This window comes from Ornithorhynchus anatinus, chromosome 13 (genome assembly GCF_004115215.2).
Source record: "Ornithorhynchus anatinus isolate Pmale09 chromosome 13, mOrnAna1.pri.v4, whole genome shotgun sequence".
Taxonomy (NCBI): Eukaryota; Metazoa; Chordata; class Mammalia; order Monotremata; family Ornithorhynchidae; genus Ornithorhynchus; species Ornithorhynchus anatinus.
In genome coordinates, this window is record NC_041740.1 from 15,749,945 (window position 1) to 15,765,778 (window position 15,834).

The 15,834-nt window shown below is 42.4% G+C and overlaps 1 protein-coding gene across 6 annotated transcripts in view; it reads left to right on the top strand.

The window, feature by feature from the left end:
- The window catches only part of MPP7 (membrane palmitoylated protein 7), a 220,664-nt gene extending 215,857 nt beyond the window's left edge, over positions 1 to 4,807 (top strand). For all 6 annotated transcript variants that reach the window (XM_029078130.2, XM_029078129.2, XM_029078131.2 and 3 more), the window contains one exon: positions 1,495 to 4,807. In XM_029078130.2, the coding sequence (XP_028933963.1) occupies positions 1,495 to 1,674 (180 nt within the window). In that variant the 3' untranslated portion in view covers positions 1,675 to 4,807. The remainder of the gene's footprint in view (positions 1 to 1,494) is intronic.
- Positions 4,808 to 15,834: the final 11,027 nt, after the last annotated feature.

The following is a 15,834-nucleotide window of genomic DNA, read 5'->3' on the forward strand; positions in this document are numbered from 1 at the left end:
GATGAGGGAAACAGGAATAGAGCCAGAAATTGGAAAGGAAAAGACACTTGATGCCCTTGACCTCACCTGTGTACAATCAATTCTCTGATACCTTTTGGATAGACCACGACCGTAGAATTAGAGAATGTGCTCAAGCACCTGGCATTGGACATAGGGTGAGCAGTGTGAGACACATTTTCCTTACCTGAGTTTCTGCAAGACAGAAACCCTCAAGTTATAGGAGAACAATCTGTGTTTTCAAAAAAAAAATTGATTTGTGACGTATTATTTAGGACAGACTAATGATTCAGGCAGTATTTTCACAAGTCAGCATTTTGCAAGAACAAACAATAGTGAGGTTTTGCTGAGTTGTCCCTCGTATGCAAAAATTCTGTCTCCAGTTAGGCCAGAGGGAGGCTGGAAAGACTGAAGGAATGGCATATTAAGGTCCTGGGGAGGACTGTCTCCCTGCAGAGTTTGCCCTTTTTGTCTCCTAGCACAGTGCTTTCATTCAAGAACTAACTCAGAGAAACTAAGTTAAAATGAAAAACAGTTTATAAAAAAGTGCTCTAAAATTAAATTCATGAATATTGTAAAATTTATGGAGAAAAACAGTGAAAATGAAAGTTATTTCAAGACTGAATTCTCTGCAGTTATCACTGTTCCTTACAAGCAGTTCACTGCAGAAACCCAGGTGATTGAAAAACATTTTAATGCTTTACTAATTTTGCACTGAGTTTTCTAATATTCCAGTAACTTAAATCTGCTTTGAATAGGTGCTCTGACCTAATTCAGGTTTCTGTATTTCCCCCATTAAAATATAATCTGCATTTGGTTCAATAATTTGGTTCAACAATTTTGAGGTAAAGTCTATATAGGACTGAAATCCCTACATTTGAAATTGTTTCACTTCATCAGGATTCAGAATGTTTCTGTTGGAGATATAAAATTCAAAGATCTCTAAGTGGAGAAAAGAAATGGAAAAACATTCATTGGATTTGGCTCCTCTTTATCCTGCTATGTAGCTGTATAATCCCTAGTTATGCAGCTAGCTAAATACTGTATTTTTTTTAACAATATTAACATAAATGGCGACTAAACTTGCTTTAACAAAACCCAGAAGGCAATAGGAACTATCTTTTGGAAGTATGTTCAAACTCTGAACAAGTTTTATCTGTTCTCTTAAGTCCCCTGCAAAAACCAAGTTAAAAGTTAAGTAATGCACTAGGCATTAGAATGAACAGACCAAAGTTTTATCACTGGTATTTCTACTGTAGTGAGCAATTAGTCGCTAAATGTGCTGAATAAAGGAGAGGGAGAAAGAACTGATCATTTATGCAAAAAGTTCACTTACGAGGAGCTGAGACTGAGAATTTGAAAGGATGTTGGAAGGGAGCAAATTTGAATTCTGAAGAGAATACATTAGGTTAACTAGTTGCTCTAGGTTTACATTTGATTTTGATGTGAAGTGATTTAATTGTACTATTGACTGACTTTTTGTATTTCCTTTTGAAGGAAGAAGACTTTCAAGAAATGATTAAGTCGGCACAGATGATGGAAAGTCAATATGGTCATCTCTTTGACAAAATTATAGTAAACGATGATCTCACTGTGGCTTACAATGAGCTGAAAACAACTTTTGACAGATTGGAGACAGATACCTACTGGGTTCCAGTAAGCTGGCTGCATTCATAACACTGTAAATAAGGAAAATGTTCATAATCATCTTTTAATAGGTTGCATGTTTAGAACCAAACTAGTTGCCATTATGGTGGGTGGATTTTTTATCTTTATTGCTGACATGCAGTTACAGTCTTGGTGAGGTTGGAATGCTGGTCTTACTTTTCAGCTTTCAGCAATCCTATTGAAATGTATGGTGTGGGTATAAGATCAAAATTTTATTTAAATGGCGTTTGCTGATTCTGTGTTCCCAGTTAAGCTATAAAACAGCCGGTTGTGTTTACTATATGTATATCTCCAATTTTTTTAGAGAATTTTTTTAAGATTAGTAACTAAGAACTTTAATATATATTGGAGATCAATGCTTCGTTAGTCTCAGATGTGGTAACTGCTATAAAGTTTGCATGTTAGCATTTGACTTGAAATAGCAGCCTTTGAGCAACTTGAGACAGGAAGGACAACCTAAATTTCTCTAGCTAGATTGTCACAGTTTCAACTGCTGTAATTCTCAAGACAGGTCATTTAATGTCCTTAGAGTTTGTTGGGCTTTTTTTTTCTTACCCAGGTGATGTGATATAGATCCTAATGTTGGTAATTTAAACTCCTCATTCAAAATGAAGCGCCTAGTACCTGGAAATATTGTCTTGGTACCTATGCTGCAGCTGAAAGCGGGTATTCCTTAACAGGATGTTTAAGGGCATATTGTAGATTTAATCACGGAAAACAGTGGGAGGGAGAATCACTCCTCCCAAAGATCAATGATATATCTTGGGATACATAGTCACAAAGGGGATTTTTCACTTTAAACTAATGGCAAAAATTTCTGGAGTCCTGTAAAGTCATTTTTGCTCACTACGGCTTTTTCTACCAACAGCTGAAAAGGTGTTTCAGATTTGAAAAGCAGATATTACGCATGAGTTACTGTCACAATCCCACATAAATATGTGATTATCCTCCATTATTTGAAATGGACGATTTATCACCATATAGTTGAACAACATCCAGACATTGTCTTTTCTATTTAAAAGTTTTTAATTTAATTTTAGTTCATAAGCTTCACTTGAAAGAAAATGATCCTTATTTAACACTGGCCAGAGGTAATAGAAACCAAATTGTAATTTTTAGGAGTAATTGAATCTATCATATGATTTCAAATGTCAGATGTGATTTACTGTTTATTCTTAATTTACTACTGATGTACAGAAAACAGAACATGGATTAAGAGGAAATGCTCAAACATGACTGTGAGCTGGATAAGTGAACTTGTCCACTGCTTCAGCATGAACTAAAGCTTGCTACCCCCAAAATCATTGCATCTGTGGCATTCAGTCAGGAAGCAGAGTTATTTTATGTTCACATGTAAAGAAGGTTTAGATGTCTTGTTTAAAGAAAAAAAGAATTTAGTGAAACTTTATATATTTATGAAAGGGTATAAAGGGATATCAAGGTTTTTTTTTAAATTTCTCTTTAGTGTGATTCTTCCTACAGTGAACTATATGTGAAGATGTTGTAATTTGAAGTAGTGGCTTTGTAATTCAGGTGAACATTCCATGTAAATATTTCCCTTTGGTTCATATATCAATTTAGCCACCAGCTTGTTGTACCTCAAATGCACATTTGATCATATGATTCATTGACGATTTTTCAGACTTACTGACTCAAAGTGAAATATTTGAACCAGAAACCTTAAATTTTCCCCTAAGCTTGAGATGCATTGTTTCTCACTTGGAATTGCTGAGGAATTAAAAAGTGCAACTGTTGCTTCAGTCATAACATTAATCATTAAGTTGTAAGTCAGATTTTTATCGGCAGATGCACTGGGGTTTGTGAAATAACAATTGGCATGCTGGTTGGTAATGCTGAAAGTGATCTTAGAGTAAGGTTTCTCAGGCCTAAGGACTCTTTCCTAAAAATGGTGCAAGCCTGGGGCAGATGGCTGGAAGAGCAGAATGTCTTCTCCTTCATGAAAATTTCCTTCTGGATAGCAAAATTTGCACTGATTAAGAAAGCACAGGATTGCACAAGGCAAAAATATCATACGTTTAGGCATATCACCACTATCTTTTCTTTACTGCACCTGGGCACTCTTATCTTTGTAGCTTCCTTGGAAAGGAAGGCAATATTATCTACAATTTTTTAAAAGGAAGCCCTCCGGTCACTCTTCTTCTTCTAACCTAAAGAGGAGGAAATTCAGAAACCACTATCCTTCAAAACTAAAATACTTGCATTTTGGATCACTGCTATATGTTACTATGTTGAGACAGGACCTGTCCTGACCACTTCACCAATTTAAGGAGCCCATGTACCAGAAAACAGGAGATCATCCTGCGGTCCTGTCCGCTTGTTTCAAGGAGCAGTCCTGGCCTTCAGACAGCAATTTGAGACTGTTCTGAAACGTCGCCCAAGCCCAGCTTGCCGAGGTCATGTAACAGGTTATTCACTCTGCACTTCACCTCATCTCCAGACAGTTGCTTTGCATCCTCACTCCCTGTAGATAACCAGAGAGATGACTTCCCCCATTCCCGGGCTAACTTGCCAGGCAGCTTTAAGTGCACTGGGGAACGCCAGCGAAAAGTCTATGCATTAAAAACTGAAGGTGGACAATCGAGGGAAGGCCACACTCCCATGATGAAAGCTGGCAGAGAAAGAATGGGAAAGATTGTGGGATCAAACCCGATAGGGAACAGTGAATATGAAACTGCCTCAGATTTCACCATCAAAAAAGGAAACTATTGGTCTCTGTGAGGCTGTTTTTCCTGGTACCATGTCATGGCTGAAAAGAGTTTGATCATTTTAATAAGCAAAAACCTCATCTTTCTGGCCTTACAAACCCATACTGCTATGAGCTTCCCAACACAAAGATTCCGTTGCTTATTCCATACTAATAGTAGTTTATGGATAAAGGTGGCAGAAAAACCTTTAATACTAAGCATATTCAAATTGTGATATGTGGTTTTTTGAGAACTGTTGGTTTTAATGTAGGTGTTTTAGTGTATTATGCTGTTTGCCATAGTAGAACAAACCTTAATCTTTTTTACTATTGTATTCAGCTCTATACTTGAACTCTTCATCCATTTATTAGCTGATGACATGTATGAAATCTGAATTTTCCTTCCTACACAGTAAAATAAATTATTGTCACAGTGTACCTTTGGGATGGTGTTTGATTTTAACTATCACTGCGAAGTTTTTGTTTTTAAGGTACTTGTTAAGCACTCATTCTTTGCCAAGCACTGTGCTAAGGGCTGGTGTGGAAAAAGGTAATCAGGTTGGACAGGGGCTCACAAACTAAGTCGAAAGGAGGAGAGGGAGTTGAAAATCATTTTGCAAGAAATTTCCATTTTCCTCTCAACATATTCTTGGGAGTGCTAAATTCTCCCACACTGCCATGACATCTTGTTTTAATCCCCGCCAAGTGCAGTTGTCTCCAGTGGGGAAAGATATGATGGTCATACATTGTTTTGGCAGTCACATAATTTGCTGATTTTAATAGTAGAGTATTCTGTGAAAATTAACATGCAGTAGAAGATAATATGGACAGAGAACATTTTTTATATTGTATTTTCCCAAGCACTTAGTACAGTGTTCTGCACATAAGTGTTCAATAAATATGATTGATTCATAGGCGGGTTCTCACCCTTCCTAAAACTTCCTTGTTTTCCCACATTTGGCATACCAGAAGAGTCTTCTTCATTTGAATTAAATAGGGGTGTGTGTTTGTGTGTGTGTGTGTGTGCGTGTGTTTGTGTGTATATCTGCACCTATATTTGAAGATGGCACTGCTGACAGTGATCCTGCTTAAGATGGTATGGTTGAAGACAGTACTGTATGAACAGCATTCCTTCCCATCCTGCATTCATTAAAGACTCTGTTTACCAGTTTGTCAAAGTGTCTCTGTACTCAGTTGTTGTCTACCGGATTGTCATTCTTTTCCGTTCCGGAGTCAGACCATCTGACCATGCTTACAAATCTTTAAGCGTTTTTTCTGCCTACTCTGCTTGTTTGTTCCACTGCAGCTCAGAATATAGTAGATTTCATCATTCCTTTTTTGTCCATCTGATCGAGTTGGGCTGTGGCAACCACTGTTTGGGAGGCTTGGTGTTTGTCATACTGCCTTGTTATTTAATTTTAAGTATGGTCTGTAAAGGTCATAGAAGTTAAAAAGCTAGAAGTGACCCCTCTGAAAGTTGCAGATCTATTAGCTGGGTAGCAGGTCGGTAACTCTATCTCCCTGAAGACTTTCTGTTTAGCCTGAAAATGTTGGTTCAGCATTCTGGTTGGGAAGCCTCCAGCGGTCCTGCTGCCTTCCATGTCAGTGTCCTTGGCTTCACCAGAAAAAAATGCCAAGATTTGCCCGACAGAAATGAGGCCACACGGCTGCCGGAGACCATACGTAAACAACACCGAGCATGGATCAATGACAGGATCTCCTCTGAGAAAGAAGTGGCCAGGCAAGCAACTGGCCCAAGTCTGACTCTGCCAGATGAAGAAGAGGTGGATGGTAAAAACGGAGGAGCTGCAGGGAGCACTTGACCACAAGGGCTGCAAGATGCTTTTCAAAGAGCCCCGGGCGGTCTATGAACTGGAATCTGCTGGTGCTAATATCATCCTAAATACTGGCTGGTCACAACTGCCGATCGGTCGTTCTGTGATCCTAGATAAATGGACTGACCATTTCAACTAAGTTCTTTATTGGCCATCATCTGACTCAAGAACTACTATTAGCGATCTCCCACAGTCAATCAGCTCGCATTTCTAGCAACCATGTCGGAAATAACGAAGAACTCTTAAGTCAAACTTCATTCAGATTGATGTGCTTAAAGGAATGGAACTTGGGGTCGCCACGCAATATCATGTAGATGGTGGACTCCTGTATTTGCAGCAACTCCCACAGTAAGTGCTCAATAAATACGATTGATTGATCAATGAGCTACTACTTGCAGGTTATTACTCATGAGACCAAAACTCTTCAAAGCACGCATTAGTTCCCTGAATGTTTTATGTGAGCTGCTGAACACATTTGATGGATAACAGACCTGAAAGAAAAAAAAAATTCTAACAGACATGCAGGTGGTGCCCTCCTGGCCAGGGGCAAGTGGACTTTACCAAGGTGTGGCAGTGATGACCGTGGGGGTGAGCAAGCAGGCTTTCTGGGGCAGGTGGATGGCCAGCCACTGAAAATGAGGCCAGGCAAGCAGCTCAGAGCATCAGCTGAAGTAAAATGGGAGATGTGGAGCTGCAGCTACTGGTGAACAGAGACGGCACTCAAGTGGATGCATTGCTTGGCATGTATGCCTTAGATGGCAGTGACCAAACAACCTTAAATTACACAACTGTAAATGAATATGTTCTGTAATAGAGTAATGACTTAGTGACCTTAGTTACATATTATTAAGGGAAGTGTACCTGGACTTCTACAATTTATGTAGGTAGTAGAATTCACTGAGGACTCTGGGCTCTGTATTGATAATGAAAATCTTTGGTTGTGTGTAGAAATTCCCTAAGCCAGTCCAATGCATGGTCTGTCCGTCCTCAAATTTACCATGGATTTCTATCACTGCACTGATTTGGCAAAGAAGCCTGTGGTTTTTTTTTGCAGATCTTCCTGCATGATCACTGTGTGAGCAAGCATCAGAACACAGAAGTTACTGAACAACTCTCTCAAGGTACTGTGATACTTGTAATGATTTTGAACTGGAAATGTTTCCCAGAGGATTGTTAAATTAGAAATACCACCACCATCTACCTTGTTGGAGGTAAGGTAATTCCCCTTCATCAAGATAGATTACTGGCACCCTAAGGGCAACATATGGAGAGCAAAAAAAGATGAGCTTGGGTATCTGGAGTAATCATGGGTTTATTACAGATGCACCTATGCCTGTAACACCCCATAGGATGGTTTAGGCCTAAGATTTCATATTGCACTGAGAGAATGAAAGTCACATACCTTTTGAAAATTATCAAAGCAATTTTTTTCAGTACTGGGATGTGTACGGGGTAATCAAGTCCACAGCTTGAGTTGGAGGGAACAAATGTTTAATCTCCATTTTACAGAGAAGAAAACTGAGCCACAGAGAAGTTAAGTGACTTGTCAAAGGTCACATTGCAGGCAAGTGGCAGAGTCAGGATTAGAACCCGGGTCCTCTGACTCCTAGAATTGGGCCTTGAGGGACCCTCACTGACAGAGGGTGGAATGCAGAGGAGAAGCCTGCAAAAGAGATTGAGAAGAAACAGAGAGATAGGAGGAGAATCAACAGAGGACCGGGTCAGTGAAGCTGAGGTTAGATAAAGTTTCGAGAAATGAGTGGTCCACAGTGTCAAAGGCAGATGAGATGTCTAGAAGGATTGGGATAGAGTAACAGCCATCATATTTGGCATGATGAACGTCAATTGGTTACCTTAGTGAGAGCTAGTTCTGTGGAGTGAATGGGCTCAAGGAGAGAATTGGAATAGAGGAAGTGGCTACATTCTTCTTAATCTTCTACTACCTCCAAGTTGCCCCGTACACCCCTTACTTCCTTATGTATTTGCCAGCTCTCTCCATGTATTAGCTGAAAATAAGAAAATATCATTTTGGTATTTATTAAGTACTAGCTGTATGCCAGGAACTGTGCTAAGTGCTGGGGTCGATGATAAAATAATGAGGTCAGACATATGCCAGAGAAGCAGGATGGCCTAGTGGAAAAAGCACCGGTCTGGAGTCAGAGGCCCTGGGTTCTAATCCCGGCTCTGCCATTACTTGCTTTGTGACCTTGGGTAAGTCACTTAATTTCTCTCTGCCTCAGTTTCCTCAACTGTAAAATGAGATCTGGGCATGTCACTCCCCTTCTTAAACAACTCCAGTGGTTGCCTATCGACCTCCGCTCCAAACAAAAACTCCTCACTCTAGGCTTCAAGGCTCTCCATCACCTTGCCCCTTCCTACCTCTCCTCCCTTCTCTCTTTCTACCGCCCACCCCGCACCCTCCGCTCCTCTGCCGCCCACCTCCTCGCCGTCCCTCGGTCTCGCCTATCCCGCCGTCGACCCCTGGGTCACGTCCTCCCGCAGTCCTGGAACGCCCTCCCTCTTCACCTCCGCCAAACTGATTCTCTTTCCCTCTTCAAAACCTTACTTAAAAATCACCTCCTCCTAGAGGCGTTCCCAGACTGAGCTCCTCTTCCCCCTCTACTCCCTCTGCCATCCCCCCTTTACCTCTCCGCAGCTAAAGCCTCATTTTCCCCTTTTCCCTCTGCTCCTCCACCTCTCCCTTCCCATCCCCACAGCACTGTACTCGTCTGCTCAACTGTATATATTTTCGTTACCCTATTTATTTTGTTAATGAATTGTACATCGCCTTGATTCTATTTATTTGCCATTGTTTTTACGAGATGTTCTTCCCCTTGTCGCTGTTTAGTGCCATTGTTCTTGTCTGTCCGTCTCCCCCGATTAGACTGTAAGCCCGTCAAACGGCAGGGACTGTCTCTATCTGTTGCTGACTTGTTCATCCCAAGCGCTTAGTACAGTGCTCTGCACATAGTAAGCGCTCAATAAATACTATTGAGTGAATGAATGCCTGTGATCTTCATGAGGGACAAGGAATGTGACCAACCTGATTAACTTGTATCTACCCCAGAGCTTAGAACGATGCCTGACACATAGTAAAGTGCTTAGCAAATACCATAATAATGAAAGCAGGTATCATAGCCCCATTTTACAGGTAAGGTCCCGAGAGATTAAGTGATTTACCTAAGGTCACACAGCAGGGCAGTGACAGGCCTGGAACTAGACCCTGAGTCTTCTGATTTCCAAACCTGTACTCTTTCCCTTACACCACACCATCTGCACAGTACCACAATCCATCACCATTATTTAACATAGCAGTTTAGCCGTGCTTTGGGGTCTACTGCTATTAGTAGTAATTCCTTGGTCCAAATGGCCACCTGTAGTCCATGAGGACCCCAAGGGCCTTCCTACCTAGATCTGTCCCGTGCCTTCTTCCTTCAGTCAATTTCTGCTGCTTCCTTATTGTTCTTTTATTCCTTAATAACCAGCTTTTGGTCTTCATAGAAATGATCAATGTCTTAAATTCCTTAATTTGCTAGATTTTGCTGATCTATGGTTCTTGTGCAGGTCCCTGAAAGAGAATGAGAGAGAAGTGGCCATGGATTAGATTAGTTGCAATCCCTGGTTCTTCTCTGCTACATTGTTGCACGCTACAAGCTGTATCCCTGTCTTGGTTGGGCTCTGATCCCCTACAAAGACAGGCTGTTCCAATATCACCTTCTAAATACCTTCTTGTTACCCTGTGCATGATTGAATATGGAATATTGAATAGACCTGTACCCACTGTGTAGCTCTTCTTCATTCTTTTGGACATAGGAAATTGTTGGATGGGACACGACTCTCTCTGACACCCCTCTGTTGAGGGTAGCCTTACCATTGTGTGGAACCATTTAGAGCATCAGGTGTTACACTTGTTCTTCCTCCAAAACATGGGCTAGCCTAGAAATAGATTTCGCTTCCTTACTGTTCCCTGCCCCCTTCGACTCTTTCCACTCCATCCCTTAAATCTCTAGTAGTTCCAGGGTGAACTTGGACAATGCAAATGCCACACTGCTAAGCACAATCCAGGAGCCTGATTTTTGACTCGTGTAACTCTGTTGGAGGTATATATCGACCCAGAATGCATGGCTGGGTCCACAGGGAACAATTGTATTTTCTGAAAGAAATTTTCCTGTATAAAAGTCAGTCTGAGGCCAGAATGTGCATGAGCCAGACCTAACTTTAAGTTGCAAGTGAACATTAGTAGGAATTGTGCTACGCAGATGGGATTAATATTTTTAGAGCCTCAGACCCCTAGTTCCATCTTTGTCCTAGGTAACTGGTCTGAACATGTCTGCCTGTCTGGCAGATAATAGTGCAGGCCTTTCCAGACACTAGCTCCATCCGCTCCTCCCTTGGGGTTAGGAGGTGGAAACAGATGGGGGCTAGCTCAGGACCATCCCTAAAGAACGATACAAATAATCCCTATTTTGTTACAGAAAGCTTGTGAATGTTCTAAGCCAGAGGCAATTTCTAATTTACAAATTAACCCCGGACATGTATACGATTTGAAAGCATTAAGTGTTGTGTTACATGAAAAACCCCAAAACACAACTAATTGGTGTTAAGTGAAAATTTCTGTACAGAGGTTGTCACACATGAGAGCCAAGTAAGTTAATAGAAGAATTTGTATAAGTATTGCTACCCTGTCTGTTATTATGTGAACACACTGTCGTCTTTACCATAAATATTCAAGTAAAGGTGCGTTGTATTTCACTCTGAGTTTCAGGCACTTTAGAAACTGAGTTAGGACCTTTAAAAGTATATTATAGTGGACAAAAATGGCCACCTAGACTCCATGAGGATAATTATGGATAATTTGGCATTTTGTAAAGAGGATAAAATAAATCTTAAACCTGATTCTTTTTATTCTCTTTCCTGCACAGTTAATATTGTCCCTACATTGAGATGCCCAAAATTCAATTTTGTCCACATGTTTATTCAGAAACAATAGTTTAGAACTTCCATGAGGCCTAAAATGGTACAACTGGAATTCTTAAACACTTTGGGAAGACTTCCTTGAAGGTAAATTCATAGTGAAATATGTCCCATTCTATTCTACAACTTCAATTTCAAGGTTCACTCTGTTCATGAACCAGACAGCCCTCTCACGTCTGGATGCATAGAATACGATCCATAAACACACCTGGCAAAGAGCAGCTTGCATTTGCCCTCTGGGTGTTTTTCTCCTTCTATTTCTCCCCAAGTAGTTTGTTTCTCTCCAAAACTTTTTCATCCAACAAGATCCACTGTGGTTATTGTAAACCACAGTGGAACTGGTGGTTTGATTCCTGGGTTGTTCTAAAGTGTTACATTGTGGGGTTGCTGAAGCAATCAACCGAGAGGCGTTTCTCACATCCTCTTGGCTGAGCTCAGCCAGAGGACTGGATGGAAACCTTCAGAGAGGCAGCTGGAGAGGAGACTCAACTGGAGAAAATGATCTGTTGTGCAGGAATCTGGCACGATTGAGGAGGGGTGGGTGGAGCGGGGGCCTCCCTCCTTACTCCTCCCTCCCTGCTCCCCCGTCCCTTAGAACAGCATGGTAGCTAGCTCTTCGATGGGGAGAAAGGTGTTCAGGCACTAGCGGAAGGGACTGAATTACCCCACAGCTCCAATTTTGCAGCTGACTCTACTGTGCCTGCTGGGAGTTTAGAAGGAAGGAGCTAAACAAGGGGCTGCTGCGGTCCATTTGTCAGATTCATCCGGCTCAGCTCCATTACCTCACCTCCAGTTCCTGATACCTGAGCCCAAATGGAATTCATGTTAGTTTTAATGCACAGAATCATCTGAGTGACAGCCTAATTTTTTTTTTTTAATACCAGAGTTTCTGAATGTGAGTTTTATTTCCGTTCAAGGGAAATGCTTACATAATTTGTTTGCCGGGATTTAGCATCGAACACATTTTTGTACATAACCTAACAATTTACAGACTGCGAAGCTAACAAGAAGGCCATATAAGTGAAACATTCACACAGGTCAGGAAGTTTAGGATTTTGAGTTTCAACTAACAGCACTTTTCCTGATGTCATAGGAGTCGAGAGTGATAGAATACAGACTGCAAACTTGTCTCCTGCAAACTTAGTTTAACATGAAGTCTTACAGGGATTAATGTAATTGTTCTCTAAATAAAAAGACTTCTTTGTACCAAGAATATAATATTTTTACATTTGCCAGATAAAAAGAAATGTAAAACTGTCGAGAGACTGGAGAATTCTGTGGAGGAAGTTTTTTGGAACCAAATGATTTGAACTTCTCACAGTGTTTTAGACTAAGCCCAGTTGTGTCAGCTTTGCAGTTGACAGCTTTGTCAACTGGCAGCCATCGGCTGGGCACTCATGTATCATGTGTAACAGGTCCCATCTGTCATTGGGAGTGATGACAGCAAGCTTGCAGGACCAAGGAGAGTCCCTCTTTGGGAGGTACCTTTGATTGCTACCACCGGTCCTCTGTCAGGATCATCCCTGTTTCCACAGTCCCAGAACAGCTGCTCCTTGGGCCTCTTGGCCAGATCCCTGCATAACTAGCTGGAAACCTGGGTCCCACCCCAGCCTGGCCCAACCTGTTCCCCTAAAGTGTGAGGCCAGGTTGATACCTGCCCCCTGACTTAATTTGATCTTCTTATTTCTGTAGGAGCTCTGGGGTGCACCCAGCCACAGCAGAGCCTCGGGGCTTCCCTGGAGCTTCTGTCACTTCTGACCGGAGAAACCTGGATCTGGGGAAGCGTAGACCATTCAGCTTCGAGCCCTGGACTCGTTTGAGGGCCAGCCCATGTCCCTACAGGTCTCTGTCCTCTCTTCATTGGGCAGCAATGGTGCTGGCTGTGATGGATTGGTCAACTGATTTCTGGAGAGCCTTGCCATCGATAAAAGTTTCTTTATTCCAGGAACTCAGGTAAGTGTTACAAATGAGGTTTAAGTTAGAACCACGGAGGAAGGTTTTTTCTTTTATTCCCCGAGGAGGACCCCGAAGAGATAGGAATGCCATGCCTCCAGCGGCATCCTGATCCAGATGAGCTGCTTGGGTGACCCACTCAGGGAGGGCAGAGGCTATTCTCAACTATTTGTGGGAGACTGGAAGATTCCATCAGGAGCAGAACTTCACAAATTCAAAATACAAGCAAGCTCCACCCACCTAGCGTGCCAGCTGAAGTCACTTCTGGCAGAATGCGACCAGGTGTTTTTATTAAAGATCCCACTTGCTTTGAAATACTTGGTGAGCTATGTGTTGTAAAAAATAAAAGGTGTGGGTGAGATTGGGGAGAAAGAGGTAGGGAAAGGAGTGTGTTTACCTAACTGAAGAGATATGCAGCTATTCAAGATGAGGGTGAGGCTTTGGTGTTCCTTATGTCTCAGTGACTTGGCCTACTCTAGTGGAAAACCAGGCTATTCCAGAAGCTTACACAAACTAGGTCTAGGTTTGCATGCTCGCAGTGTAATTAGTCATGAAAGCAGTAACAGGGCTCAGGCAAAGGCAGCCTAGGACTCCAGAAATACAGTGGGAAATGGCAGATCCAGAGGAGCTAGGCCTAGGAACAACCTAGCCCAGAGGTGTTGGGGCCCAGCCCTGGCCAAAATCAAGCTCTAGTGGGGCTAGCAAGGAAGGGAGGCTTCAAGAAGTTTTTGTGCCATCTTACAAGGCTCCTCCAGGTGGCTCCAGAGAAGGCAGCATCCCGAAGGCTAGCACCTCAGAGCAAAGGGCTTTCGAAGGAGAAGTCTGTAAGTCTGTGAGTCCTGTGGCTTTATTACTATAGCAGATATCTTGCCAAAATGACAGTGTAAGCAGGAAAGTCCAGTGTAGACTATTTCAAAATCTCCTCTATTCTGCTTAAGCAGAGTTGAACAATTAGAAAACGGACTTATTAACTGAAAGGCAAGTGTTTGAAAGTCTCCATATCTGATATGCCTCAGTTGTGAGGGCAATGACTTCCTATGTAACTCCCGGCCCCTTACCTTGAGGATAGGGTGGCCTTTGTGGGAAAGCTCTCAATTTTGATTTTCCTTCCTCAGTTCCAATCAGTTCTGCCTGACGGTAGACCCAAACCCTCACGAATGCTTTCATTCACCCAGAAAGAGCCATTTGACAACGTAGCGAGCACTTCCCTAATCAGTAACGGTGGCTTGGTGTTGGTTGATGAGTATTTGAGCGAAACGGAAAATTGTCAATAGCCTGTTAAACTAAGATCTTCTATTGGCAGGATTGCCCAGTGCCATTTTCCAGCAGACGGCCATTTCCTGTTGGGAGTTCAGGAATATCAGCTAAAATGAAATGTTCTGGGCCAGCTTCTCCCACAGAGTTAGGAGGTGAGAACTTGGCCTCTCATTTTCAAACCATTTTACAACCTTTCTAGGTGAGTGGGCTGGAAGTCTTTCAAAGCTTCAGACGGCTGAGCTGAGCAAGGTGTCCCTGTCCAGTCTAAACACCTTTCTGCCTCTCTCTGACCCTTTTCCCCAGTCATTCGGACTTCTATATTATACTTAGAATAATATCACCTTAGTCCTCACTACGTGTTTGGCAATATATTTTATAAAAGATTCCCTTAGAGTGAATCTTCCTCAAGTGTCCCCAAGAGGACCTGAAGTGCAGAGATATTAAGCATGTGAGAGAGGACTGTTTTCTCTTATTCTTTGACTACCAACCCAACTGAATTCTGTCACTGAGCAGACAGTCCTGCCATAGGTTTTCCTTTTTCCTTTGCAACTCCTCTGCCCTCTGTCCCCTTTGCTCATTGCTGCGCCTCCCCATCTCTTGCGTGCTCTCATTTCTGATCCAGGAACCTGGCTGCCAGAAGCGGTTGGAGATCAGTGCCCACTGCACCCCTTCAATAGGGTAGTTTGGCCAGCGGGGCCAGTTTGTCTGGAAAATCTGAAGATGACAGGTGGCGAAGGCCAAGAGGAAACAGAGGGGCCCAGAGCACGGAGGACAGCGCCTTTCACCCGATCGAGGTTTCTGAGGCACTTTTCCAGGCAAGTGGCCAACAGCTTAATGATCGAACAATTCTTGTTAACTCCTGCTGGGTTGAATTCTTCCTCCTCCATCAAGGCTATACTGCTCCGGCACATCCACTCAGAGGATTTGCCAGCAAAGTGTCGTGCCAAATGGCACTTTACAGTTGCAAACAGAGAGCAAAATTTGAAATAATTTTCAGAAATGGGTTTCATATTTGCAGCTTTCAGTGTGGTTGCTTTTGGTGCCAATCTCTTTTCTTAACAAACCCTCCTCAATTTTTATGGTCTAAGGTGGGGCTTTTTTTGTTATTTTTTTTTTTTTTTGGTTTGTTTTTCTCTTTGGGGCCGGGTAAGGCAGAGGTATTCTTATCTAGCCACCACCCTACTGGGTTCAGGCAGCAGCACACAGGAGGAGGATGTAGGGCAAGTTGGAGAATTGTTTCTGAGCATCAGTACAGAGGGACCGCCTGGTCAGAGAGACTTGGTTCCCCCAGAACACAACGGGAGGATTCTCTTTAAGGGGAGAGGCAGAGTAACGTGGATCTATGTCCCTGCTTTGGTCTGCTGTCCTTGGCTTTGGAGAGCAGCCAGACATTGAGGCTGCGAGTGTCTGTGTTACACAGTAGCACTCCATGCTCTGGAGGTGCCC